At 44.4% G+C, this 26,540-nt stretch overlaps 2 protein-coding genes across 3 annotated transcripts in view; one reads left to right on the top strand and one right to left on the bottom strand.

Annotated features, from left to right (window-relative positions):
- Nucleotides 1-12,550, top strand: part of SMYD1 (SET and MYND domain containing 1) — a 42,610-nt gene extending 30,060 nt beyond the window's left edge. For both annotated transcript variants that reach the window (XM_017857589.1, XM_017857590.1), the window contains 4 exons: nt 4,635-4,727; nt 7,526-7,689; nt 8,762-8,930; nt 10,741-12,550. In XM_017857589.1, the coding sequence (XP_017713078.1) occupies nt 4,635-4,727; nt 7,526-7,689; nt 8,762-8,930; nt 10,741-10,899 (585 nt within the window). In that variant the 3' untranslated portion in view covers nt 10,900-12,550. The remainder of the gene's footprint in view (nt 1-4,634; nt 4,728-7,525; nt 7,690-8,761; nt 8,931-10,740) is intronic.
- An 11,156-nt stretch (nt 12,551-23,706) lies between these two features.
- FABP1 (fatty acid binding protein 1) overlaps nt 23,707-26,540 on the bottom strand; it is a 6,601-nt gene continuing 3,767 nt past the window's right edge. Inside the window, exons 3-4 of the mRNA XM_017857586.1 lie at nt 25,514-25,606; nt 23,707-23,830 (exon numbers count right to left, since the gene is read on the bottom strand). Of these exons, the coding sequence (XP_017713075.1) occupies nt 23,780-23,830; nt 25,514-25,606 (144 nt within the window). The 3' untranslated portion in view covers nt 23,707-23,779. The remainder of the gene's footprint in view (nt 23,831-25,513; nt 25,607-26,540) is intronic.

Raw genomic sequence — 26,540 nt, forward strand, 5'->3', positions numbered from 1 at the left:
GCCAAGTAAGAGCTCATTCTGAGGTAGCTTCTGGGGCTAGACTTCAACATATGAATTTTGGGAGGATACAATTTAACCCCTAACACTGTGTATGCTACCATTTATGAACATTAAAAGGCACACACACACACACACACACCCATGCACACCCATGCCCATGCAAGCATACTGGGTCTCCATACACAAGTAGGAGGACCAGTGATGCCTGGGGTGAAGATATTGAGAGTCACCCCTCCCAGGCAGAGACAAAGCAGTTGGGGCCCAAGGATTAATGTTTTCTATAGGAACAACCTCTTTTCAGAGAAGCAAAGATCTGTATTCTAGGAGATGTATATTGGATGTATGTGAGAGGCACTGAGCACTGCATCATGGGCGCTACAGAGAAGAATGTGTTATTGCACCCACCCTCACCCCGACCTTTCAGAACCTGTGGAAAACATGCCTTATCTGTGAGCCAGCCAGCCTTCCTTCCTGGAGACTGGCCCTGAGTATTTGTTTCATAACTTGCTTCCACACTACTTAATTTTTATTATTATTATTATTAAGAGGCCAGACCCTGTTTTCTCTGTTCTAAAATAAAACAACCATGCGGTCATTTCTTTAGATTTTTTGATGTTTACCTGGCAGTTTCAATAGTTCAGAAGGCTATGTGTGGCCTTTAGTTCCCATCCCTTCACTTTAGATATGCTGTTACCAGCTGGTGACAATACACACACGTCTTCAGTATGAATTGCAGAGTTGGCGTTTCTCTTGATATAAAAGATTGATGATTTCAGCTTGAACCTACCTGAATTCAAGGCAAAAACTTTCTATTGTATTTTATATCAAATTGAGTTTCTCTATTAAAACAACTCAAAATAAAATAACTCACCTATACTAACGGAGCAGAAAAAAATTGAGTATATCTTTTTAAAAGCAAATGCTTCCTCAGGCATTTAAAAAAGTCCATCATAATGTAGTAGGAAGAATACTGGAAGAAGAATTATGAGGCCTATGTACTAGTACTGGCTATGACTGAGCTTGGCCAAGTCTCTTCCTTCTGGGCCTCAGTTTCCTCATCTGTAAAATGGGGAGTTGGACTAACTTATTAACCATTTCCTCAAGCTGGACTGTCTACAATGTCATCACAATCATTTCCTTTCTTTTCCCTATAATGCTGTATCCCAGCCTGAGAAGCCTCCATCAGTACACCATCCTCAAACCTTCAAATGCCATCAAAATCTTTCCTAGTTCCTTAATATATGCTTATGTAAACCTACGTAGAAATAAAACCAAATATTTTTAAAATGGGAAAATAATAGCAAAATTTATGACATTTTTTCTCAGTTGTGTCTCTGGACTGTCTTTGTTTAGGCTGCTTAGGTTTTCTTTTTGAGACGAGGTTTCACTCTGTCACCCAGGCTGGAGTGCAGTAGTGTGATCTCAGCTCACCACAGCCTCGACTTTCTGGGCTCCAGAGATTCTTCTGTCTTAGGCTCCTGAGTAGCTGGGACCACGGGTGCGTGCCACCACTGCTGGCTAATTTTTGTATTATTTGTAGAGACGGGGTTTCACCGTGTTGCCCAGGCTGGTCTCCCCCAGCCCCTCAGATCCCCCAACCCCTGCTCCTTCTCCTCCGCCTCTGGGTCCTCCCTCCCTCTTCCTCCTTGTTTTCTGTAGACTTTGATGCTCCTGGAGACAGCAGCCTTTCGCCACGGGGGTTCCTTAAATCCTCTCTGCAAATCAGAATGTTCCTGCCTTTACTGTGAAGAGTGGAGCCAAGTGGAACAACCCCGTTTCCTTTCTCAGAATAGATTTATCACATGTTGCACTTACTAATTAACAACCTTTCTGCCAGGTTGTTTTGGGGAATCTTGTAAGTTGCCTCTTTAAACAAAATTGACTCACTTCCAGAGCTTCAAGTGACACTCCTCCTTACATCATCAAACTGAGCAAGACTTTGATGAACACTTAACCACTTGGTATTCTCTTAATCTATCCTACAAGCTACTGATTACTCCAGAAGATTCACTAAACATTTTGAGATTTAAAGATAATAGAATATACAGTAGATTAGATATCAGGGGACATAAACTATACATGATTTTGTGAATCATACTTGGGTAATAAGCTATGACTATAACTAGAAATGTGGGTTTGACAGATTAATGGCACACCTCTGGTCCATCAGTCACAGAACTCTGCAAAACCAGGCAAGAGATGGGCTTAATTCCAATAGGCTTAGGAAAGCAGTCACACACTGAAATGACTTCTTTGGGACAAAGACATGATTTGAGTTAACAGAGGGCTGAACAGCATTCCAGGGCATAAGGTAGCAGCTGGTAGCAGCAGGAGATTTCAGCCAAAGCCAGAAATCTCAGTCAAATCAAAGGTCAAGGCAAAGGTTAAGCTAGGAGTGAGACCTGCAAGCAGAGCTAGAGCACTGATGGGTGCATCCATTATCAGAGTCAGGCCACGGAAAAAATACAGGTAGACACATAGAATAACTAACTCCAGGGAGGACCAGATACAGAAGGATATGGAAATAAGGATAGTCACAATTATAGGGATAGCCAAGAGCTTTACAAAAGCCAAAGTGGGTGAGGTGGGCAGAAGAACAAATATAGTACCCCTTTCCTTAGGAGAACCTGATCCTGAAGCAAGCTGTCCTGGCCAGAGGACTCTCATAGTGCAAGATGAAAATCCATGGCAGAACTGGTCCAGAATAGCTGGAAGAAGGAGGGAAGATGGTCTACAGAGAGAGATACGTTTTCATTGCAACAAATGCCCATTCTCTTGTTACTCTTTGGTAGTTTACTGAGGGTGACTTCACAAAACAATGTGAACCGCAAATCGAAAGGAAGCTATTGAGTCTAATTTTTATAGTGAAAAAATTGGACAACCAGAGAACTGGTTAAATAAATTATCCTAGCTTCACACAGTGAAAAACTTTACATTTATTTAAATGATATAGTTTTATATTGATATGGAAAAATGTCTGCAAAATACTGAGTGAAAAATTGCTATAGACAGGTATATGGTATAATTCCAGTTAGAAAACGTAGTCAATCCTATTGGCACGCACACACACATATGCATGTGTGTGCACACATAGGACTGAAATTCAGCCAGTGCTTACTGGTAAAGTCATTTAGACATACCCAATGTTTAATTTAATTTAATCTAATCATTTTATTTAATTTTTTTTTAGACAGAGTCTGGCTGTGTCACTCAGGCTGTAGTGCAGTGGTGTGATCTCGGCTCACTGCAACCTCTGCCTCCTGGGTTCAAGTGATTCTTGTGCCTCAGCCTCCCTAGTAGCTAGGACTACAGACGTGCACCAGTATACCTGGCTAATTTTTGTATTTTTAGTAGAGATGGGGTTTCACCCTATCGTACAGGTTGGTATCAAACTCCTGATCTCAGGTGATCTGCCCGCCTGGGCCTCCCAAAGTGCTGGGATTACAGGTGTGAGGCATCATGCTGGGCTGACATACCCATTGATGATGGTCACTGACTGTGCTTTGATTAGTCAGTGCTTTTTCTCTATCAGTCATTAAGTATTTTAAATATTATTTCTGTATACATGCGTAGGAAAATGTTCCCCCAGATACTAACTGTAGTCATTAGGTGAGTTCTAGGGATTTCTACTTTTTTATTTGTTAACATACTTTTAAATATTGTTTTAATTTTCACAACTTCTTCACAACTGCATATGGGTCAATTTACAGTCAGAATAAATCAATGAAAAGTATTTCTCATTTTTGGAAAAAAATTAAAACAGATTTTGTTAAAAAAAAATGTTTCAGAAAAGGACTTCTGATAGGAATAAGCATAGCATGTAAACTTCTTGTTTGGACTTTGAGAAATTTGGCTCTTTTTCTTCAAAATTATTATGTCCCTGTGGGAACTGGCTTCTTAATTATGGCAGTTCCTTGCCTCAAATATCAAAACCTTGTGGTTTTTTTTTTTTTTTGTAAGATCACTAGGCTGCTTAGCCAAATGTAAAATCCTAATGAGTCCAGATTTCACAGGAACAGCTGACAGATGTTCTCCTGATATCCTTTTGGCTAAGACAAGGAAATACAGCCTGGATGCTAAGACATTTGGAAGAGTTTGAATAATTATAATCACAAGGACCCTCCTTAATGAACTCGAAGACAAATTGGAGTATGATTTTTGGGTCAAGTCTTTGGGCTCTGTCTTTAGCCCTGTGCTGGCTGGTATTTAAATCAATGACTTGGATGAAAACAAAAATGCAAGGGTGTACCTGTGGAATATGTGGTTAACTTGAAACAAAGAGGGACAGCAGCAAATATTTTGGGTGATAGAATCCAAAATGCCAGAGAAAACGCAATAGCGATCAATGTCAGGTTCTGCCCTGGGGTTCAAAGGGCCAGGAATTTGCACAGGCTGGAATGATTGGCTGACAGCAAGGGTCTGAGACTTGGCTTAATAGAAAACAGAAGTCAGAAATGTGATGAGGGAACTGGAATAGCTACAGGATCTTGGGTAGCATTTATAGGAGTAAGGCATTCACAATGAGGAAGGCATTAACCTTGCACTACATTGAATGTCGAAGATGGTAACTATTCAAAGGTGGAATGGGTTGCCTCACGAAGGCATCTCTATCTCAATGTGTCTCTCTTTCCCAGCCCTCTCAGGAAGTGGTGAAGGAGATGATACAATTCTCCAAGGATACATTGGAAAAGATAGACAAGGCTCGTTCGGAGGGTTTGTATCATGAGGTAAGAATTCACTTGTTATAGAGGATGGGGTTAGAGAGGAGGGCGGAAACGTTCTCTAGTAAGGGAGGGAAATGGGGTGGGAATGGGCGGGCAGGGGGCTACCAAGCAGGTTGTTTTTCTAAATGTCCCTTGGTTGAGACCATGACTCTTCTTGCCCCTAAACCTTTAGCATCTCTTAGGGGTGTATTCTCAGTGACTGATTATTAACCCACTGAGACTGGGTCTGAGGGGAGCAAATGCAGACAGACACTTGTCCCTGGGGGATCTGTGATATCTAAGCCTGGCATCAGAGACGTGGGAATGCAGATGGCAGTGGACATACTGGGAGTGAGTTGCATGCTTTCCCATAATTGAATGCATGTGCCAGCTACAGTTTTCTGTCTCTGCCAACTGAGCATTCATCCTTGGCTCTTGAAGCACCAGGGATTCTCAGCTGGCTCTACACTAGAATCACCTTTGAAAATTTTGTTGCTCAGGCCCCCACTCAGGACAATTTCACCAGAATCTCTGGGCATGGAACCCTGATGTCAAGATTTTTAAAGCTCTCAGGTGATTTCAATGTGTAACCAAAGGTGAGACCCACTGCCAGACACTGGCCTGCGGGGTATTTGCATTGAATTAACCTGGGCAGCTTGTTGGAAATACTGATTTCCATTCTCACACTCTAAGATGTGACTCATTCAATCTGCAGCAGAAAACAGGGACCATGAATTAGCATTTTTGTTCCCCAAGCTTGCTAAGCAACTTGAATGTTAATGCCACTAGGGCATGTCAATGTGGGAGATTAATTTCTATTCATTTCTATTTGTATTTCCCTTCTCCTCTTCCTCCTTCTTTACTAACTCACTTATTGCACATTTCTAAGCCCTTACTGGGGTGGCCAACATAAGACACTCTCCTTTCCTGGAAGGAGTTCTGTCAGGTGCGGAGACAGTCACACAAACAAGGTGTTACTGTACAACATGGAAAATCTATGTCAGAGGCACGAGGTGGGAGCTGGAGTGAGCAGGAGGGCCCAACTGGCTGCATTGCGCTGGCTTTTCTCCTCTACATTTCTTCTCCTTCCCCATTCAGAATTGGCAGGGCTAGGTGTAGCTCTGGACACTGCCCCCATGGGTTTAAGAGGATTGTTTTCAGGATGAATTGATTGCCAGCCATCATTTTTCCACTCCCTGCTATGCCCCTACCACCTCAGGTTGCCTCGTGAACTCTGGGAAAGTCTCAGAACAAAATTAGTTCTCACTGATTTTAAATGGAAGGAATTGTACGGCATTTCTCCCATGAGAGCTTCAAAGGAAGGAGAGGAGAACAATGAACACCTAAAATCTAGAGATCACTGGACTTTGTAGGGTAGGGCCTAAGCCTATGTCTACACAAGAATCAGTCAGAAAAGCCTGGTTCCAGGATGATTGCGGTCAGGCCCATCTTTTTCCTCACCAGAGCCAAGGCTGAATCCTTCTGAGGATGTTTTGCAGTTTCCCGGGAGCTCATGCATCTTGTACACTTCAGTAGGACATAATTATTCAAACCCACTGAGCCTAAGGGCCACCCAGGGGCTTATACATAAAAACTACACATCCAGGGTTTCTCTCCCAGATATTTGGTTTCAGTTGGTCTGGGGTAGGACTTGAACATCAGTGTTTTAAAATAGCTTTCAAATGGTTCCAAAGCCCAGTGAGTGGAGAATCACAGGAATGGTGGTGAAGCTGGAGCTCAACTGCTTGGTTTCAGTGCTTGATCCATTGCTCACCATCTGTGGACTTTGGCAAAGTACTTACCCTCTCTGTGCTTTCAGTTTTCTCATCTGGTAAAATGGGATTATTAGTAGTACTCATCTCAATGTGTTGTTATAATATATATAAATGTATTTGTATATGTATATATGTATGTATGCATGTATGCGTGCATATATATATCTCGGTATCTGTAGAGAATTGGTTCTAGGACTGCCACAGATACTAAAATCTGCAGATGCTCAAGTCCCTTGCATAAAATAGTGTATTTTTGCATACAACCTATGCACATCCTTCCATATACTTTAAAGCATCTCTAAATTACTGATAACACCTAATACAATGTAAATTCTATGTAAGTAGCTGTTATACTGTATTGATTTGTTTGTATTGTTTTTTGTTGTTGTATTGTTCTTTCTTTCTTTTAACATATTTTTGGCCAGGTATGGTGGCTCATGCCTGTAATCCTAGCGCTTTGGGAGGCCGAGGTGGGCAGATTGCCTGAGCTCAGGAGTTTGAGACCAGCCTGGGCAACATAGTGAAACCCTGTCTCTACTAAGAACACAAAAATTAGTCAGGCATGGTGGTGGGCACCTGTAACCCCAGCTACTCAGGAGGCTGAGGCAGGAGAATCTGTGGAGGTCGCAGTGAGCCAAGATCAAGCCACTGCACTTCAGCCTGGGCAATGGAGTGAGACTCTTGTCTCTCTCTCTCTCTCTCTGTCTCTCTCTCTATATATATATGGAACTTGTGCATATACAGATCTGATTGTACATTTATATGTGTGTGTGTATGTATAGCTTTCATAGCTTCCTGCTACCCACTGATTTTGGAAACTCCGCACTGTGCTGCATCTGCCATGTTTCACACCATTACCATCCTTACCCCTTAGCCAATGGGACCACTTTGCAATTCATACCCCAAAACTGTGCTTTCCCACCTCTGTCAGCAATTGCCCCAATCTTAAAAAGAATGAGTGTCTGATACCATCATGATGGTCGCGTATGTGAATTAAGTGTGTGCTCTGGTGCAATGGTAATGGGCAGGGCCTCTGTCTCACTCTAGGTTGTGAAATTATGCCGGGAGTGCCTGCAAAAGCAGGAGCCAGTGTTTGCTGACACCAACATCTACATGCTGCGGATACTGAGCATTGTTTCGGAGGTCCTTTCCTACCTCCAGGCTTTTGAGGAGGCCTCGGACTATGCCAGGAGGATGGTGGACGGCTATATGTAGGTGACAATCCTGGGTCTCAGATAGTCTCCTGGAAGTGTGTCTATTCCAGGGATGGTAAATAGATGGCATATTTACTGCTGCCTCTCCCTCCTATACCCACAGAAGGCATCACTAATCCATCACGGCTCTCTTTTTGACTGAGCCTTTTTATCATGGTGCTCCAGTGGCAATGACCAAACAATCAGAGTTTGTGCTTGAGATGAAACCTATTTATCATCCCTGGTCTTTCCCAAATTCTTCAGCACATCTATCACTTGGGTGGCGTCTTCTGCCTTTGATTTCTTCAGGCTAACCCCAGCTTGATTTTAAGTGATTGGACCCCGCCCTCCACCCCGTAATCAACACAGGCAATTCTGGGAGCTTTTATTTATTTATTTATTTTTAAAAGAGCCATCAATCATCTTTGCTTAAAAACTGTAAAATTCAATTCCCTTGCCTTCCATCTGCCAATACCCTCTCTTGCTTTCTGTGTCTATGTTGTCATGCGAATTTGTGTTTCTGGCCAAATAAGTTGACACAAGTTCATTTCTTTGAGAGGATGTTAGTCATAAACAAAACGTAGAACATTTTGTAGAAATGTTCTAAATGTAGAACAAGAAATATAGAACAAAATGTAGAACAAGAAACTATGCAACATGCTAAGGAAGCCCTGCAAAATGGTGCCAACCAGGTGAAAATAGAATGCTATCTCAAAAAGGACATTTAAATTATTTTTTCTCCCTTGACCTTCCTACCACTTTCTAGGGAGAGGTCTGAGGTGCTCCTGAGAGCTGTGAGCTTCCTGTGCTCAAACTCAGAGAGTACGATCCTGGCCCCTTTTTCTCACAAGGGGTTGGCTGGGCAGCCCAGGCCAGAGTTTCAGCTATCACAGCCTCACTATGTAGAATGTTTGGCAACTCGTTCCGTGTCTCTGTGCCTCAGTTTCCCCTTGGCGGCTACAGAAGACTCACAGTGCTGAGGGGAAGAGCAGATGGGCTTAATCAATGAGGGCACTTTATACATTTTAAAATTAAGTGCAGATATAAGGATGACTGGTATAATGTATGATTATTTACTGTGCTCCCACAGGAAGCTCTACCACCCCAACAATGCCCAACTTGGCATGGCCGTGATGCGGGCAGGACTGACCAACTGGCATGCTGGTAACATTGAGGTGGGGCATGGGATGATCTGCAAAGCCTATGCCATTCTCCTGGTGACACACGGACCCTCCCACCCCATCACCAAGGACTTAGAGGCAAGTAGCATCTTGGTGCTGGTGTTCCCTTCCTGGCCTGAGGTTTCTGAGGACGAGAGTGTGAGTTCAGGTGGACTCTGCTTTAGAAAAGTCCACATACTCCCAGCTAGACCAAAGGGAACTCAGAAATGCTTTAGCCCACTACCCTTGTGTGTTAGACCGTTTGCGTTACCATAAATGAATACCTGAGATTGGGTAATTTATAAAGAAAAGAGGCTTATGTTGGCTCATGGTTCTGCAGACTGAATAGGAAGTGTGGTGCTGGCATCTGCTTCTGGTGAGGGCCTCAGGAAGCTTCTAATCATGCCAGGAGGGAAAGGGAGTCAGTGTGTCACATGACAAGAGAGGGAGCAAGAGAGAGAGGCAGAGGTGCCAGGCTTTTTTAAACAAGCAGATCTGGTGTGAACTCAGAGTGAGAACTCACTCCTACCAAGTGGATGGCACTAAGCAATTCATGAGAGATCTGCTCCCATGACTCGAGCGCGTCCGCCAGGCCCCACCTCCAGCACTGGGGGTCACATTTCAGTGTGAGATTTGGAAGGGACAAATATCCAAACCATATCACCTTGCTTCACACATGAGGAAATTGAGGCTCAGGGAAGAAGGGCAATCTGTCCATAGTCACACAGAGAGTTAATGGCAAAGCTGAGACTTGAAGCCTGGGACTGCTGAATCTTAACACCCCAAGCCTGGACTGAGGAAATGCAAACAACGGTGTGTGTGTGTGGGTGGGTGGGTGTGCGCGCGCGCACGCGCAGCCATTTATATTAGAAAGTATCCTGTGTAACATGGAGTATGTTAGGGATCACAGGCTCTGGAACCACACCTGCAGGCTGAGTTCCAGCTTCACTGCTTTCTGGTTGTGTGATTTTGCAAATATTGAATGTATAGCTGTCAGTCTCCTCATCAGTAAAACGGGGAAAGGATAGGGTTGTGATGAGTGTTCATGAGTTACTGTGTGAAATACACTTAGTGCCTGGCAAATGGTGCTGCTGGTGTCCTTGTTGCTTTGAAGGGCTGGTTTATTTGAGAGTGACAGGGCTGTCCTCAGACAGTACAGTCTAGGGAAAGTGGACAGACTTTGGTGTTATAAAATGTAGGATGACTATGACATTTAGGACTGGCGTGGTCTCAGGTATGGATGTCCTTTTACTATTCAGATCCCAGGTTTCCTCATTTATAAAATGGAAATAATATACTAGCCCCTCAAATTTGGCAGGAGGACCAAGTGAGGGGCAGAAAAGCAGGGTAACTAGCTTTATGTCTAGGGTACCAAGCCTGTCAAAGGCAGAGCCTTTGTTGATTTTACTCACGGCTGTGAGCCTCTGAATGCCTGGCCCTTGAGAAATATTTCTTGAATGGACATGTGGGAGGATGAGGGCTCTTCTGTGTGTCACACGCTGCAATCTTCCCAACCCACGGTAAGGTACAAAAAGGGGGAGAAAACTGATCACTGAAGCAATTACTTCACTTGCGTGAGGTCCCACACTAGTATCTGCAGGGGCCAGGGTTCAAATCCAGGTCCCCACTGGGCAGTTCCTGAGAACAAACATTTTTTTCTGAGAACGGTTCCTTCAGCTACTCTCCCAGTGTTCTGACTCCCTTTCTCTGACAAAGTGGACACACTGCCAGGATGTTAGGCCCTCGATGAATGAGTGTGTGTGTGTGTGTGTGTGTGTATGTGTGTGTGTGTTCTGAGGGGGTAGAGTTGAATCTCCGTGGTTGGAAGTAATTTACCCCAAGGTATATCAGAGACCAGCATGTCCTAGGGGCTTGCCATCACTGTTTACGGTATATCTGTGTCCCACAGGCCATGCGAGTGCAGACGGAGATGGAGCTACGCATGTTCCGTCAGAATGAATTCATGTACTACAAGATGCGCGAGGCTGCCCTGAACAATCAGCCCATGCAGGTCATGGCTGAGCCCAGCAATGAGCCAGCCTCAGCTCTGTTCCACAAGAAGCAATGAGGACTGCCCAGTGGAGGAGGGGCAATGTGGCTGGGGAGCTAGGGAGAGACTTTGGAGGTGGTGGGTCTCTGGGGACACCCCTGATGAGGAAGTTGAGGTAATGCTTAACCTTATTGCTATGAGAATTTACTGCCCTATGTTTCCCAGTGCCATTTTGGCTCAGTTCAAGTCTATTCAATTCAAGTTAACTCTATCCCAGCCCAGACCGACTCCTCCTACAAATATTATTGGATGATAGGCCCTAGAACCCAATAAAGGAGCTCCAAATGTCATTGGGTGGGGAAGCGAAATGTAGAGAAACATTTAAAGCACACTGTAATAATAAATACATTTGTAAACTATATGGAGGAGGGTGCAGAGGAGGGAATGTGTCTGGTGTGTAATGTGTGTGTGTGCAGTGGGGTATCACAGAAAGTATGACATCTGAGTTGAGGGTTGCAGGTGCCTGGAGTCTCAGGTGGCTGCTTACCCATCTGTGCAGGTGTCTCTGGGGCTGGTGGTCTCCCCTGTGGTCTGCGATAGACATGATTGGCTGAGCAGGATATGTGATGCTGCGTGGTTAGTGTGGAGTTATGAAGAAGGGGCTGTGTTCGGACCACTTAGGCTCTACTCAGAGACCTGAAACTACTTCAGAATGGTGCATATGTGGAAAGAGCTGGCTGGGGGCCTTGCCCAAACCACCTGAGGTCTTAATTTAAAGTCTGGGGGAAAAAAGTCTGGGTTCCAACTAGAATTCTAGAAATATTTCTAGAACACACAGAGAGGGAATAACTGTAATCCCAGCAGTTATTACAAGGTAATACCCTTACCTTGTGGTTCCCTGTGATTTTAGATAATGTCTGATATTTTTCTGGCTATTTACCTAGTAAGATTTAAAAAATCAAAGTGAAGCTGAGAGAGAATCTTGGAAACACACATACCTATTGATCATGGGCCCTGCAGAATTGGCTCTTGGGGGCTTTATTTGGTTACATGTGCTGGGTGGTCTTTACCAGCTTAGACTCTATCATGGGACCCCATGAAGCTCCGTTCTCGATACTGAACAATTATTACTTCCCTTGCTGAGTCTCTTTTTCTGTCATGCCCTTGGGGCTTCTGCTCTTCTCACCAGAAAGAACATTTGCATCTGGATTCTTGTACACTTGGGTTAGAGTCTCTTCAGAGGTGTGGTCAATTTATCCTGATCTCCAGGAAGGCTGTTGTGATTTCCTTCTAAGAAATGAGGGTCTTGAAAATCAACCAATCCCAAGATTAGCTTGTTATCTTGTTACCTTCTGAGACCCCAAATTTCTCACCAATGTTTTGGGAGATCCTGGAACAGATCCCTTCAGTTGGGGGTATCACCAAGACTTCTACACAATCCAGGGCTACCACTGACCTCCAAGCTTTACCCCACATCTTGAAGTCCATTGATCTCACCAGGTCCCATGTTTGTTATCTATGCCTAAATGTTAGCTTCTCCATCCTCACCACATGATGACCCACTGTGCCCCTCTGAACACTGCTTAGTGGCTGAAAACTCTGCAAATGGGCCACATTTTTGCAAAATACTTGTATCTGACACTTAGGTCTTCTTTGAAGATTTTCCTTTCTAGAAGGTTTTACAAGAAGTCTTTTAGTTTACTGATAGTCTTTTTTTTTTTTTTTTTTTTTTTTTTTGAGGCGGAGTCTCGCTCTGTCGCCTGGACTGGAGTGCAGTGGCCGGATCTCAGCTCACTGCAAGCTCCACCTCCCGGGTGTACGCCATTCTCCTGCCTCAGCCTCCCAAGTAGCTGGGACTACAGGCGCCCGCCACCTCGCCCGGCTAGTTTTGTATTTTAGTAGAGACGGGGTTTCACTGTGTTAGCCAGGATGGTCTCGATCTCCTGACCTCGTGATCCGCCCGTCTCGGCCTCCCAAAGTGCTGGGATTACAGGCTTGAGCCACCGCGCCCGGCCACTGATAGTCTTTCAAGCCCCCACACCACAGGCTTAGGGATGGCACTAACATTCTCCCAGGGATCTAACTGGCATGTTCAAATTATCACTCTTTACCTTCATATAAAATGTCTCCCCCAAACCTTTTCCCCTTCTTTCTCATTGTCATCTGCTAAGCCACTGGTCATTTCCCCATAGTCATAGTCTTTTTCCATCCTATCTTTCTAATATTTGTTGTCTTTAACAAACTGTGCTCTGTGTCTGTGCTCCTGCTTCCCTCTCAGACCATTGGAATGTGAGTCCTTCTCCCGCTCGGAATGTCCTCTCGATCCCTTCCCCTCCTTTGACCCCCAGACTTTGCTCCATCTATTATTGCTTTTCCATCCTAGATTCTTGACATTTCTCACCCCACTGGCCTTCTCAAGTGCAATCAATAAAAATGCTGAGAACTCTTGGATCGTAATCTTCATGACTGAGTTTCTTTAGCTGTATAGTTATTATCTGCCTTTCTTCACTTTGCATTTCTTCTTGAATGCATTGCAGATTGACTTCCACTCCCACTCCCCCACTAAAAGTGCTCTTACCAAGATCAAATCTAATGGGCACTTTTTAAGTTCCTATGTGATTTGGCCTTTCTGTGTCAATCATCACTCCCAGCCCTTGATTTTGGTGACCCACTTCCTTGTGATGATCTTCTGATCTGGTTTCTCAGGTTCCTTCACTGTTCCTTTTTCTTTCCCTGCCCCTGATATATTGACATTTCCTGGAGTTGGTTTTGTTCTTGATTCATTCTCATCTCATTCTGCACACACTCCCTGCATAAACTCAGGCAGGCCCCTCATTTAATGACCACCTTAAGGCTGATGATTCTCAAATCTGTATTCCCTGATCTTGCATTTGAGTTCCAGCCCCACTTATCCTCTTGGATGTTCTACAGGCCCAGCAAACTCGTCATGTTCAAAGTGAAACTTTTTCTCTTTCCTGTCTCCTCTCCCGTGATCTGTTCTTCCTTAGAACACCACCCAAGAACGTCACCTCCTCCATCAGATTGTGAGCTCCTGGTAGGCAAGAGATGTGTCCTTCTATTCATCTTCCTATCCCCAGAACCTTGCCTGGAACATGGCAGGTGCTCAGTAAATGTGTGTTGAATAAATGAATGAATGAATGAATGAATGAAGAAATGAATGAATTTGCTTACTTCAATGCAAAAGAACCATGAAACTGTATTTTGAGTTTTTATGTTATAGCAGTCAGCAAATCCTATTAAACACTTTGTGTTTCCAAGCAATAAGTGTGGCTTCTTTCTTTCTGACAATCTTTTTAGAGCAGCACTGTCTAATGGAATTTTCTGTGATGATGGAAATGTATTATATCTATGTTGTCCAATACAGGACAGTAGCTACTAGCAGCTTGTGACTATTGAGCACTGGAGTATGATAGAATAACAGAATTTTAAATGTTATTTAATTTCAACTAATTTATACTTAGCTAGCCAATGTGGATAGTGGCTACCATATTAGATTGTGCAATTTTAGAGAAATACTTCAGTGTCGTTTCTAAGAACATGGACACTAAGAAAAACCATCCAAGTTTGTCTTTATCCCAGCTTTCCTAATCTTATCTGTGTGACCTTGCACTAGTTATTTCACCCATGCCTCAGCTTCCTGACTTCTACCTACTGCATAAGTTTGCTGTGAGGACTAACTTTTTAAAGTGTAAAGCCCTGAGAACCCAGCCCATCATATGTGCTTAGTGACTATTATTAGCTATTATTACACTTTGAGCATTCCAATCTTGCTTCTCCTGGGGTGTCCCTTCTCCCAGTTAGAAGATGAAGGTGAAGGGTAGAGGCAAGCAGTGGTGTGATGGAACTAGCTCTTATCAGCTTGGGAGAGCCGGCAGGGCATATCTCTTCCCAACTCTGCATTCATCAATATCACACTGATAACTTAAAATTGGCCATGGTGGGAATATTTAAACCACAGTGATGGCCTAACTTAGGAACACATTAATTCGCAGTGTTGTCAGTCTATAAAGGAGCTTCACTACATGGGAGTAGCAAAACAGATCGTAGAAAGACCATTAAAGAAGTCTTCACTTAAACTGGGATGAAATCTGCATCCTGAAACCTCTATTCCTTAAGGCCACGCCAAACAAGTCTAAGACCTCTGATTACCCTTTAGATGAAGCTGTCTGCCCACTGCACCATTGATATATTGATAAATACATGTATTAAAGGGCAGACATAGCCATTGCTTGGGTGAGTGACAGACTACACTTCTCTAAAGGATACCGAAGGGAAAATGTAGTTGGGGCACATAGCAGAGAGAATAGCAACATTTCTTCTTATTATTATTTTTGAGACAGGGTCTCCCTTTGTCACCTAGGCTGGAGTGCAGTGGAGCGATCATGGCTCACTGCAGCCTCGACCTCCTAGGTTCAAATGATTCTCCCACCTCAGCCTGCCAAGCAGCTGGGACCACAGGGTGTGCACTACCACCCCTGGCTAATTTATTTATTTATTTATTTTCTAAAGTCGAGGTTTCACTATGTTGCCCAGGTTGGTCTCAATCTCCTAAGCTCAACCGATTCACCTGCCTAGGCCTACCAAAGTGCTAGGATGACAGGTGTGAGCCACTGCACCTGGCCAAGAATAACAATATTTCTGAGGGCAGTTGAGGTCCAAGCTTCTGGACCAAGGCATGCACAGTTGTGGATAACATCCAGTGCATGAAAGTAAATAGCCCTTCTAGAAGCTCCCTGCCCCTCCTGGCCCAGCATTAATTATATTCAGAATCCAGTCTCACCTGGGCCAGGAGGACTCCTCTCTCTTAGAGAAGTACAATCGGCAGCAGCACGGCTGTAAGCCACGGTACCTTTCTGCTCACTCTGGCAGAAACTCAGTCCTCACTTCCCAGTCCTGGCCTCCCCAGCTCACGAAGCTTGGTCTGAGAACAATCTGGCCCAAGAACAATGCTACAGCTCCCCAGATGTCTTTAGGAGTTGTGTTTATTTCCCATGGCTGCTGGAACAAATTACCACACACATTTTGTAGCTTAAAACAAAACAGATTTATTATCTTTCAGTTCTAGAGGTCAGAAGTCTAAAATGGGTGTCACGGGGCTAACACCAAGGCGCCAGCAGGGCTGTGTTCCTTCTGAAGGCTCCAGGAGAGCAAGAGTCTTCCTCTAAAATGCCCACATTCCTTGGCAGTGGCCCCCAACCAGCAATCACATCACTGACTCCCCTTCTGTCATCACATCTCCTTTGCCCCTCCTGCCTTCCTCTTTTACTGATAAGGACCCTTGTGATTCCATTGGATCCACTAGGATCATCCAGAATAATCTCCCCATCTCAAGGTCCTTACCTTAATCACATCTACAAAATCCCCTTTGCCATGTAAGGTAACACATAAACAGTACTGGGAATTAGGACATGGACGTCTTTTGGGGGACTTCACTCTGCTTACCACAGCAGTTTTGCTATTGAGTCCTCAGACCCGCCCTGCATCCACAGTTGCAAGCCTCTGAGCAGAAGACCTGGGACCTGAGTCCAGAATGAATATTCCTTTCTATACAGCTTTTTGATGGCCATGTCCAGTTTGCCTTCTTTCTCTTCCCTGTTCACCAAGGCAGGGTTTTAAAATTCTCTCTTTGTAAATCACAGCCCTTTCTCACTGCTTCCCTTCTGCTCACCTGTGCTGGGCAGGTGTGGAGTCCTTTTATAGACCTAGCACCTTTCCGGGAATGGCCAAGAGCTGGGACAGTGCAGGGAACTAAAATTTGAAGCAGCAGATAGAATTCTAGATATGTGGCTTGTGTCAGTCAGTGGCACTTATATTTGGCCTTGGTAGACACTTTCCAGCCCTTTCTCTAGGGACACTGCCCTGCACCAGGAGGCTCTGAGGAGGCAGTTCAGGACAAGCTGGTGCGGGATGAAGCCTGAACCTGTCACAGCACAGCATTTCCTGACACACAGTGATGGCCCATGAGTCAATGGAGTGCTGGTAGAGACTTAAAAACAATGTGAAAAAGAGCCCTGATCTGTAGCATTTGCTGATTTCCCTGGTGTAAACACTCCCGCAAAGGCTGATGTCAAATGTCAAGCTGTATGCTGAATCGGGACCTGGGACTAGGTGGCTCCAACCATACTGCTTGTGACTCAAGCCAGGCAATTGGACCCTTGTTGGGCAACCCTTTCCCTTCTGAATTGGAGGAGGAGTCCTTGCTGTTCTCTAGGAATGCAAGCTCTCAGTTTGTGACCATGGAGGTGCTGACAATCATGCCATGTGGAGAGGCCCAGGAGACCACAGCTAGTATTGAGGGAGAAATACTGAGTTGTTATTCAGCTTTGGATCCATCTGTCTTTTCTAGTTCTATGAGCTAGTGAACCATGTTCCCCCTGCCCCTTTTCATTTTTGGCCTAACCCATTTGGGTGGGTTTCTTTCACTTGCAACTAAAGGAGTTCCCATCGTGCTAGTTTTTCTCCATTTCTCCCACAACTCTTCTCCACTCTTCTCTGCCCTGCTTTGTGTCAGAAAGGTTGACTTCCTCTTTCTCATTTAACCAAGAAGAAGCACCAGCAGGAGACTGGAATGCAGAAGGACACCCCCCACAACTGAACAGCCAGGGGCAGTTGTGGTCCTTCTACAGCTCTAGGTCTCCCTGGGCTCCGGTAACACTGTCCCCTGCATTGTCTCTTCAGGTCTACAGGTGGTGGTGGCTTCCTGCAGTTGCTGGCTGGGTGCCTCAGCTACCTAATGGGTTCCCTTTACTCTAACCACATCTTTGTAAATAGTCCTTTTGTTACCAGTGGCAAATCCGAATAGGTCCACAGCAGTGTGATTCTCGCTTCCCGAGAGGAAAACATTGGTCTGAGGGGCGCAAGTTACAGTGAAAGACCGAAGCAAGTTTTAGAGCAGGAACGAAAGGTAGTACACTTGGAAGAGGGCCAAGCGGGGGACTTGAGAGATCCAAGTGCCCTGTTTGACCTTTGATCTGGGGTTTTATATGTTGCCATGCTCCTGGGGTTTTGCGTCTCTCCTCCCTTGATTTTTGCTTGCGCAGTGGCCTGCCAGCACTTGGGCGGGGCTGCATGCGCAGTGTGTTTACTGGAATTGCTCACACGCTCATCTGAGGTGTTTTTTTCCTTACTAGTTGAGGGTTCCTAGAAGGTCATGTATCAGTTAAGCTCTGCCATTTTGCCTCTTAATGTACATGTTTGAACCCACTTGCCCAAATCCTGAGCTCTTATTGGGAAGCTGCTGACCACCGTCTTCAGGGATTTTCTATCTATTGGGAGATTGCCTTTCCCTGGCCCTGGCTGTGACCAATTATTATTTTAGAGAGACAGTTTAACAACTACCCGAGCATCACCTAATGATTGCCTGACATTCGTTGGTGGTGGGGGGGCCCTCTCCTGCCCTGCTCATGTCTACCTAGCTACCTGCTCTAACACTTTCATTACATTCTCACAATGTGCCTTAGTTCCTGCTGATACATCTTGACTGATACATCTTGCTAACACACATCCCACATCTAGTAACTAGAGCCCATCGACTCTAATTCCTAAATATGCTTAAACCTTTTGCTATGTTCCGTTCTCATGGGCACTGCTTTGGTTGAGGCCCCCAGCATCTCTTGCCTGGACCGTTGCCACAGCCTCTGAATTGTCTCTCTCTATTCAGGTTTGGTTCTTTTCATTGGTCCTTGACACTATGGCCAGAATTATTTTTTTACAAAGCATTTAGTATCATGTTACTCTTACAGCTTAAAATCCCTCAATGATTCTCTGCTGTCTTCAGGATCAAATTCAAACTCCTTGCTAGAGTCAAAGCATACTCATGGTAGAGATTCTGTTCCTTCTCTGCCTCCTTTTCTGCCAAGCCCCATTTATACCACATCTCCCTGTGAAGCAAGTATCCTTGGATGCTTTCATACGTCCTCTGAGATGTTTTTTCTAGGCACCACCCCCACCTGGTCTGCAGCAGGGGCTGGAGCTAGTACCTACCTGCATCACAGTGGATGACACTTTCACTCTTATGGTCCCACTGACAGTGAGTCTCCCGGAGATCACTGTATCCTCAGGGCTTAGCATTGCCTAGCCCTGCTTTGACTGAAAGAGGCTGGGCTATGTGAAGAAGATGCATTTAATTCCATGTCTCCACGTTTTTCTATAAGACATGCTACAAATTCATGGGATAGTCAACATGCCTCTAGTGTATACAGAAAAAGTGCTCTGAAGATAAAGCATGAAGATAAAAGTTAGGCAGCACCCCCACCCCTTTCCCTGCCCACCAATCACCGTGCTTACTCTTAACGGCAGTCAGTTAAAAATAAAGAAAAAAAAGGCTACTTTTGTGTAGATATAGACACCCAAACTGGCTCTTTGCAAATCAATGGTCTGTCATGGGAAACAGCACTTTCTCTGGTGGGATGCCCACAGGACAGGCAGAGAGGAGGCCTGGAGGGGCCCGAAGTGTGGGAGGGGTCAGGGTAAAAATAGCCCACACCATCAACAGCTGTTTATTCCATTTATTTAAGCAGGCTTCTGGCCCAAAGTTCTCTGGGCACCTGCACAAAATCTAAATTCAACATCTGAAATTAATTCTCCTTTTTCAGGAAAAAGCACAAACAACCCCCTCAAACACCCAGAAATGTTCTCAGGGGAAGAACCCCTTTAGCGGGGAGATTGGGAATTTTGTCAGATCCCTGGAAGCTTTGCTGAGAAGACCTTGTCTGCACTACTGTCTTCTCCCGTGGCTCCAGAGTCAAAGCACCGCAGTGCCACTCTCTGTCAGCCTGGTGGGCCAGAGCAAACCTCTTTTCCTCCCTGAGCCTCTGCATCTGCTCTCGAGGTTCACTTCTCTGGGCACGACAGTTTCTGCTAACGATCTCACTATCAAACCCGACTGACACCTGCTGAGGAATCTGAGGATGGAGATAATGACATGTTTTATTTGGATGGCATTTGGCTTGCATCATTTCATGGGCTCCTCACAAAAACCACGAGGGAAGGGATTGTCTTGCCCATTTTACAGGAGAGAAAGCTGAGGTCCACAATTATAGAATAGTTAACTAGAACCATGTCTTCATGCCCAATATTTTTACTTTGTCATCTGTCTTTTTTATTGCTCATTAAAAATAATAGTTTCACAAAACGAGTTGTTAGCAGAAGATTCAAACAATATAAATAATGCAAAAAGCTCTCGACCTCCCACCAGTCTGTTCCCAGAGGTAGTGGCTATTATCTGGTGTTCTAGATAATAATGTTCAACCATTAGATTTTTTTCCATACGTTCACATACATAGATGTATATGCATACTGTTGTTTCATGTTTTAACAACATTTGAATGATAGTATACTATCAATATTATTTTTAAAACTTAGTTTTTAAAAGAAGTGCTTTGTCTTAGAGATATTTCTATGTCAGTACATACAGGTCTACTTCATTCATTTACTCTATTGTAGGTTATGTCAGAGTATGGCTGTACCACAGTTGATCGAACCCTGTTTTTACTGAGGAGCATTTGTTTCCAGTTTTTGGCTACTGCATCCTTTATACACTTCTTGTGCATGTGTGTAAACCCTTCTTTAGGGAGACACAACAGTGGCTTCACTAGGTTTTAGGGACTTCACATTGAAAATATTAATGGATGCTGTCAAAGGTGCTCCATATGGGGTTCACCATATATATATATACACACACATATTTATTTATTTTATTTATTTATTTATTTTTTGAGACAGAGCCTTGCTCTGTCACCGAGGCTGGAGTGCAATGGCACAATCTTGGCTCACTGCAACCTCCATCTCCCGGGTTCCAGCAATTCTCCTACCTCAGCCTCCTGAGTAGCTGGGATTACAAGCTCCTGCCACCATGCCCGGCTAATTTTTGTATTTTCAGTAGAGATGGGGTTTCACTATATTGGCCAGGCTGGTCTCTTGACCAGGCTGGCCTAGAACTCCTGTCCTCAAGTGATCTGCCTGCCTTGGCCTCCCAAAGTGCTGGGATTACAGGCGTGAGCCACCACTCCCAGTCCACCACTTTGTATTTTTACCACCAAAGGCAGAGATCATCACATCCTTATAAACCCCAGGTGTTATCAACCTTTTAACTTTTTACTAGTTTGATTTTTTAAATGGTACCTCATTTTGTATCCCTCCTCCCTGGTTACTACAAGACTAAACATATTTTGTATTGTGAGATGTCTATTAATGTCCTCAACCCATTTTTCCATTGACTTGTTGATTTTCTTATCGATTTGGGGGATATTTTATATTCTGTCTATTAACCTTTGTTATGTAAGCCACACCTTTTTTTGAAACTGTGTTCATGGCACCTTTTTTATACAAAACTTAAAATTTTTGAGGTAGTCAAATTTATTAATCTTTTCCTAGATGGTTTTTAAATAAAAAATCTGGTATAAAAAATTCTTCTATAGTTGGAAGCTATCTACAGTCATATCTATCTCTAACATTTCATATTTATTTAGCTTGTTATTTATTTATTTTTATTATTTGTTTGAGATAGAATCTCGCTCTGTCTCCTAGGCTGGAGTGCAGTGGTGCCATCTTGGCTCACTACAACCTCCACCTCCTGGGTTCAAGCAATTCTCCTGCCTCAGCCTTCCGAGTAGCTGGGTTTACAGGTACCTGCCATCATGCCTGGCTAATTTTTTGTATTTTTAGTAGAGACAGGGTTTCACCATGTTGGTCAGGCTGGTCTCAAACTCCTGAACTCAAGTGATTCGCCTGCCTTGGCCTCTCAAAGTGCTGGGATTACAGGCATGAGCCACTGCACCCAGCCTATTTAGCCTTTTAGTTCATCTGGAGTTTACTCTTGTGAATGGCATATCATAGTGTGCTATTGTTTTCTTGCTTCCCGTAACTCCTGACTCTGACTTCTTACTGAAGTAATATCATTCTCTAAAGGCAGACTGAAACTCTTTCCTTCAGTCTGCCTTAGTTCTCCAAACAATGGATCTGTTTTTTCCCTAACGCTCCACTCCAGGTGAGAGAAGGAGAGCAAATATATGGAGAAAATAATAGTGCAAGGCACAAACTGCGTTGCAAAGACTGGTCCAGATAAAATGGCAGAGAGGGAAAGAGTACTTTCAGCTGAGCAGTTTGGGAAGACATCTCAAAGCAAGTGGTGCTTGAATTGTGAGGGGAATGGGAGGTTGTTTAGTTTGATTAGAATGTATATTACAGGCTAAAAGAGGTTGGACAGGCTGTGATTGCAGGGATCGGCATCCTACAGTTAACAGGCCAAATCTGGCTGCTACCTGTTTCCATACAAGGTACAAACTAATAATGGTTTCCACATGTTTAAATGGTGGAAAAAATTAAAAGAAGAGTAATAGTTTATTACTATACTATATAATAGATGTACAAGTTATATGAAATTGAAATTTCAGTGCTGATAGAGTTTTGTTGGAACACAGCCACATTATTTGGCTGTGGCTGCTTTCGCACTGCAGTGGCAGAATTAAGTACTTGTGACAGAGACCAAATGGCCCGCAGAGCTGAGGAAATGTATTCTCCAGATCTTTACAGAAAAAGGTTGCTGACCCATGATATAGGGACTTGGATGCCAGGTTTAGGAGTGTGACTCTTATGTGCTGGGCAATGAGATAGGACACATTATGGTTGGTGGTGTGTTTAAGGAGTAGGATGCTGTTGTGGTCTGGAGATCTGCAGGTGAGAGTGGGGCAGGGAGGTGCTACAGGTAGCCTGGGAAACAATCCAAGTAACAAGTAATAATTTCAACTCTAGAAGTGGGAAGAGAAGAGGGGGAATGTGAACGATTCAGTCATTCATCAAGGCTTACTGTGGTCTGCATACAGTTCTGGGTGCCGAAACGTCTTATGAAGGTAGAAATGGCAGCTCTGAGGGATATGAGTACTATTATTAGTTTGCTAGGACTGCCATTGTACCACAAACTGGGAGGCTTAAACAATAGAAATGTATTATCTCGCAATTCTGGAGGCCGTTAACCTAAGATCAAGGTGACGGCAGGGCCATGGCCCCTCTGAAGGAGTCAGGGAAGGATCTGGTCCAGGACTGTCTCTCAGCTTCGAACAGTTCCTTGATTTGTGGCAGCATAGCTCTAGTCTTCACATGGACACCCTCCATGTGCATGTCTCTGTGTCCAAATTTCCCCCTTTTATAAGGACGCCAGACATAGTGGATTAGGGGCCCACCCTACTTCAGTATGACATTGTAATTAATTACATTTGCAATGACCTTATTTCCAAATGAGGTCACATTCCAAGATACTGGGGGTCTAGGACTTCAACATATAAATTTTGGGGGAATGCAATTCAACCCCTAACAGTTTGGCACGAAGTGGTATTGAAGGGACTCCTCCCCTTCCCCTACCTTCTGCCCCTGCCCATAGCATGGAGGGAACTTCCACTGAGCCTCCTCTGTCCACTTCTGGTACCTCTCACTAAGCCCCTTGCTCAGCCTCCCACAGGAGGAAAGGTTTATTTGGTGGGTCAGTGCTGACCTTTTGCACCTGTCTGCTGGTGGGCTGGTACTGTGGCTGTGCTTGTGGGTATAGCTCTCCTTTTCTGCCCAGTCTTCCTGCTCCCTTGAGAGAGCCACCCAAGGACAGCCCACTGCACATCCTCTGGCTCCAGCTCCTTGCCCATGTGCCTGACTGGGAAAGGGCATTCCAGGGCCTTCCTGCAGCTCTAGCCACACCTGGCTTTCCTGGCAGATACACCTGAGTGGGCAGCATGGGTTTTGTGTTCAGGGAATTACTCTTCGGATTTGACCTAGTAGTGTGGATCACGTGGATTATCAACATTTATGAAAATATATTTATGAAAATATGGTGAGCAATAGCACCATCAATGAAAAGGCATTGAGGAGAAAAGACAGTTTTTTTTTAAAAACAAAGTTCACTTTATTACATGAATTTTACGTACTAAGATAATATGAAATGCAGACTTGTTTAAATTCTCTTGCTGCTTCTCTTGAAGACAATGTCGCCCAATGTCATGGTCTGAAAGCCAGAAGAGAAATTATGAAGTGTTCATCTGATGTTGTATTGTAAAAAACAAAATTAAGCTTAAAAAACAGCACCAAATATGTTGGCATATGAAACAATTCAAAAATTCATCTGGTTTCCTGTAGGACCAGAGGAAGGGTTGGCAATGTTTTCCAAAATCCTATGCCAAGTCTTTATCACTTCTCCTCCTCACCTGGAAAGTCCTCCTGCCTTTGACTCAATTCTTTTCTACATCAGTGACTGTTATAGCAAGACCATCCAAACCAGCCCAATCCAATCTCTCAAAGTTTCATTGAGTACCTACTATGCACTAAATACATGTTGAGCACCAAGGATATATGCACATGGACACAACTAGGCGCACAGCCTGGAAGGCAGTGAGTAGCACATAATTGTCCTCCTGGAGCTGTGAAGCTTATAAAAACAGTGGATGCATCAGCTTTTGAGTTTTTAAGGATGTTCCCTCCACCCCTGCCAGTTCTCTTGAATAAGACTGCTGGAATGACATACCATGTCATCAGGGTGAAAAGGAGCCCCTTAGCTTCAGCAGCAATGCAATGGTTTCTGCTTGATGGGTTCAAGCCCTGGATTTACCATTTATTAGCTGATGACTTGGATAGGTCAACCTGTCTATTGAATCCCTCATCCAGCCTCCCTTGAAGAAGACAGGAGGATTAGGTGAGATGGAGTCTATCAAAGGGTGTTGGCCAGGACTTACTGCAGGACGGCTCATCTCCTGCTCCCCTGCCCTCCTGGGAATGTGCTGGGGTGGAGGGGGAAACTGCAGACTGGATGGGTAATGCTCACACTCTCTCTAGTTTAAGAATTTTTCCGGCCAGGTGCGGTGGCTCACGCCTGTAATCCCAGCACTTTGGGAGGCCGAGGCGGGTGGATCACGAGGTCAGGAGATCGAGACTATCCTGGCTAATACGGTGAAATGCCGTCTCTACTAAAAATACAAAAAGTTAGCCAGGTGTGGTGGTGGGCGCCTGTAGTCCCAGCTACACGGGAGGCTGAGACAGGAGAATGGCGTGAACCCGGGAGGCGGACCTTGCAGTGAGCCGTGATGGTGCCACTGCACTCCAGCCTGGGCGATGAGCAAGACTCCATCTCAAAAAAAAAAAAAGAATTTTTCCATTTGAACAGAGTGATGATGACAGCCTCCTGAGGCAGTGTTCTGTTGTATGTGACTCCCTAAAAATATACTGGTGGCAAAGAAGAGTCAGGGGGACATACCTGCAGGAGAAACACTGCACTATTCCTCCCCTACCCCCAAATAGGGTATAGGATGTGGCTGGCAGCCAGGCATCAAGGCTGACTGCATAACTGGACTGTGCCAGGCTTGTCAGGTGCCATAATATCACCATGAATGGGATTCTGTTTATAAACGCTAAAAGGGCAAAGGCATTTATGAAGCACTGTGGGCGTGCAGGGCAGGTGGAGGCCTCTGTGGCTGCTTGGTTAGTGCTGAGCAGAAAGGATTAGTGATAATATGTGTAAACTGCCTGGGACATTGTGGATCCGCAGTAAGTGCTGGCAGATACTGACCATAGGAAAGAAGTTTAGGGGTTGGAGGGTGGAGGGGTGGCATTAGGGTATGTGAACCACTCCCCATGCTTCACCTCCCCTCTCCCCTCAAGCACGGGGAGCCACAGGCTCAGAGCACCACCAACTTACACTGGTGATTATGTCGCCGTTGAGTTCGGTCACAGACTTGATGTTTTTGAAAGTTGTCACCAGTTTATTGTCACCTTCCAACTGAACCACTGCCTGCAGGGAACAGAGAGATGGCCTGTGAGAAAAGGGTGGTGGGGGGCAAGAGCCTCGCTAATGAAGTTGCTTCTTCTGCACAGGTCTCAGCTCATAAAACTGAAATGTTCTGGTTCCTATGATTCCAAGCCTGCGGTTCTCTGGCTCCAAATAGAAGTGACGTGCATTTAAGAACTAAATAAAGTGAACAGGCAACCTACAGAATGGGAGAAAATTTTTGCAATCTACTTATCTGACAAAGGGCTAATATCCAGAACTTGCAAAGAACTCAAACAAAATTACAAGAAAAAAACAAACAACCCCATCGAAAAGTGGGCAAAGAATATGAACAGACATTTCTCAAAAGAAGACATTCATACAGCCAACAGACACGTGAAAAAATGCTCGTCATCACTGGGCATCAGAGAAATGCAAATCAAAACCACAATGAGATAACATCTCACACCAGTTAGAATGGCCATCATTAAAAAGTCAGGAAACAACAGGTGCTGGAGAGGATGTGGAGAAATAGGAACACTTTTACACTGTTGGTGGCATTGTAAACTAGTTCAACCATTGTGGAAAACAGTGTGGCAATTCCTCAAGGATCTAGAACTAGCAATACCATATGACCCAGCCATCCCATTACTGGGTGTATACCCAAAGGATTATAAATCATGCTGCTATAAAGACACATGCACATGTATGTTTATTGCAGCACTATTCACAATAGCAAAGCCTTAGAATCAACCCAAATGTCCATCAGTGACAGACTGGATTAAGAAAATGTGGCACATATACACCATGGAATATTATGCAGCCATAAAAAAGGATGAGTTTGTGTCCTTTGTAAGGACATGGATGCAACTGGAAACCATCATTCTCAGCAAACTATCGCAAGAACAGAAAGCCAAACACCACATGTTCTCACTCATAGGTGGGAATTGAACAATGA

Source organism: Rhinopithecus bieti, unplaced genomic scaffold (assembly GCF_001698545.2).
Source record: "Rhinopithecus bieti isolate Rb0 unplaced genomic scaffold, ASM169854v2 scaffold_46389, whole genome shotgun sequence".
In the NCBI taxonomy this organism is placed as follows: domain Eukaryota; kingdom Metazoa; phylum Chordata; class Mammalia; order Primates; family Cercopithecidae; genus Rhinopithecus; species Rhinopithecus bieti.